This window comes from Lontra canadensis, unplaced genomic scaffold (genome assembly GCF_010015895.1).
Source record: "Lontra canadensis isolate GAN:19392208 unplaced genomic scaffold, GSC_riverotter_1.0 scaffold6143, whole genome shotgun sequence".
In the NCBI taxonomy this organism is placed as follows: Eukaryota; Metazoa; Chordata; class Mammalia; order Carnivora; family Mustelidae; genus Lontra; species Lontra canadensis.
In genome coordinates this window covers 1-1,252 of record NW_022637124.1, presented here as the reverse complement: position 1 = coordinate 1,252, position 1,252 = coordinate 1, and the positions used below count along the sequence as shown (strand labels likewise).

At 53.2% G+C, this 1,252-nt stretch overlaps 1 protein-coding gene across 1 annotated transcript; it reads left to right on the top strand.

The window, feature by feature from the left end:
* The first annotated feature begins 292 nt into the window (after positions 1 to 292).
* On the top strand, positions 293 to 1,244 carry LOC116863951 (annexin A9-like). The gene is given in 1 exon segment (XM_032851225.1): positions 293 to 1,244. A coding segment is annotated over 1 exon segment (924 nt). The 3' UTR covers positions 1,217 to 1,244.
* Positions 1,245 to 1,252: the final 8 nt, after the last annotated feature.

Genomic DNA, 1,252 nt, shown 5'->3' with positions numbered 1-1,252 from the left:
CTACTTATTCTCTGGACCTTGGTTTTCTTTTCTAGAGAGTGTTTGGGGCCTGTTCAGAAGGATTTTGCTATTTTATTCTATTTTATTTTACTTTAACCTGTTTAGGGTTAAAGCAGACTCCGAAAAATCATGTGACAGATGTGGGTGTCTGCGCAGAGGACCTACAGCTTTTATCAGAGTCTCAAAGGGATCCATAATCCAAAAGTCAATTAAAAGCCACTTCTTTGACACCCGCAGCTGCCAGGCTGTGACAGCGGCCACCTCACCCCCAGCACCTCTGGCCAGTCATACCATGTCTGTAACCAGCGGGAAGACAAGACCATCCCTGACCCAGGAGATCCTCAGCCACCTGGGCCTGGCCAACAAGACTGCAGCTTGGGGAACCCTGGGCACCCTCAGGATCTTCTTGAGCTTCAGCTTGGACAAAGACGTGCAAAGGCTGCTGAGGGCCATTGCAGGCCAAGGTGTGGACCACAGTGCCATCGTGGGTGTACTGACCAACAGGAACAGAGAGCAAAGGCAGCTCATCTCTCGAGCCTTCCAGGAGCGCACCCAACAGAGCTCTGGTTCTCCTGAGGATGTGGCTGTGGAAATTCTTGCCACCCGAAGCCCAGCCCAGCTGCAGGAGTGCCTGATGGTCTACAAACATAATTTCCAGGTGGAGGCTGAGAAGGACATCAAATCTGAGACCAGCGGCATCTTGCAGGAACTGCTCCTGGCCCTGGCCAAGGGGGGTCGCGAGAGCTACTCTGGAATCATCGACTATAACCTGGTGGAACAGGATGTCCAGGCATTAAAGCAGGCTGAAGGGCCCAGCACAGAGGGCACATGGGTCCTAATCTTCACCCAGCGAAATCCTGAACACCTCGTCCGAGTGTTCGATCAGTACCAGCGGTGTACTGGCCACGAGCTAGAGAAGACCGTCCACCACCTCTTCCACGGAGATGCTCAGGCGGCCCTGCTCAGCCTAGTCTCGGTGATCAGGAACACACCGCTGTACTTTGCCGATAAACTTCATCAAGCCCTCCAGAACCTCAAGCCCAATTACCAAGTCCTAATGCGTATCCTTATCTCTTGAAGTGAGACTGACCTTCTAAGCATCAGAGCTGAGTTCAAAAAGAAATTTGGCAAGTCCCTCTACTCTTCTCTCCAGGAAGCAGTGAAAGGGGACTGCCGGTCAGCCCTACTAGCCCTGTGCAGGGCCAAAGACCTCTGAGGCCTCCCTGGGCTCCTGCCCTCCCTACCACACCAT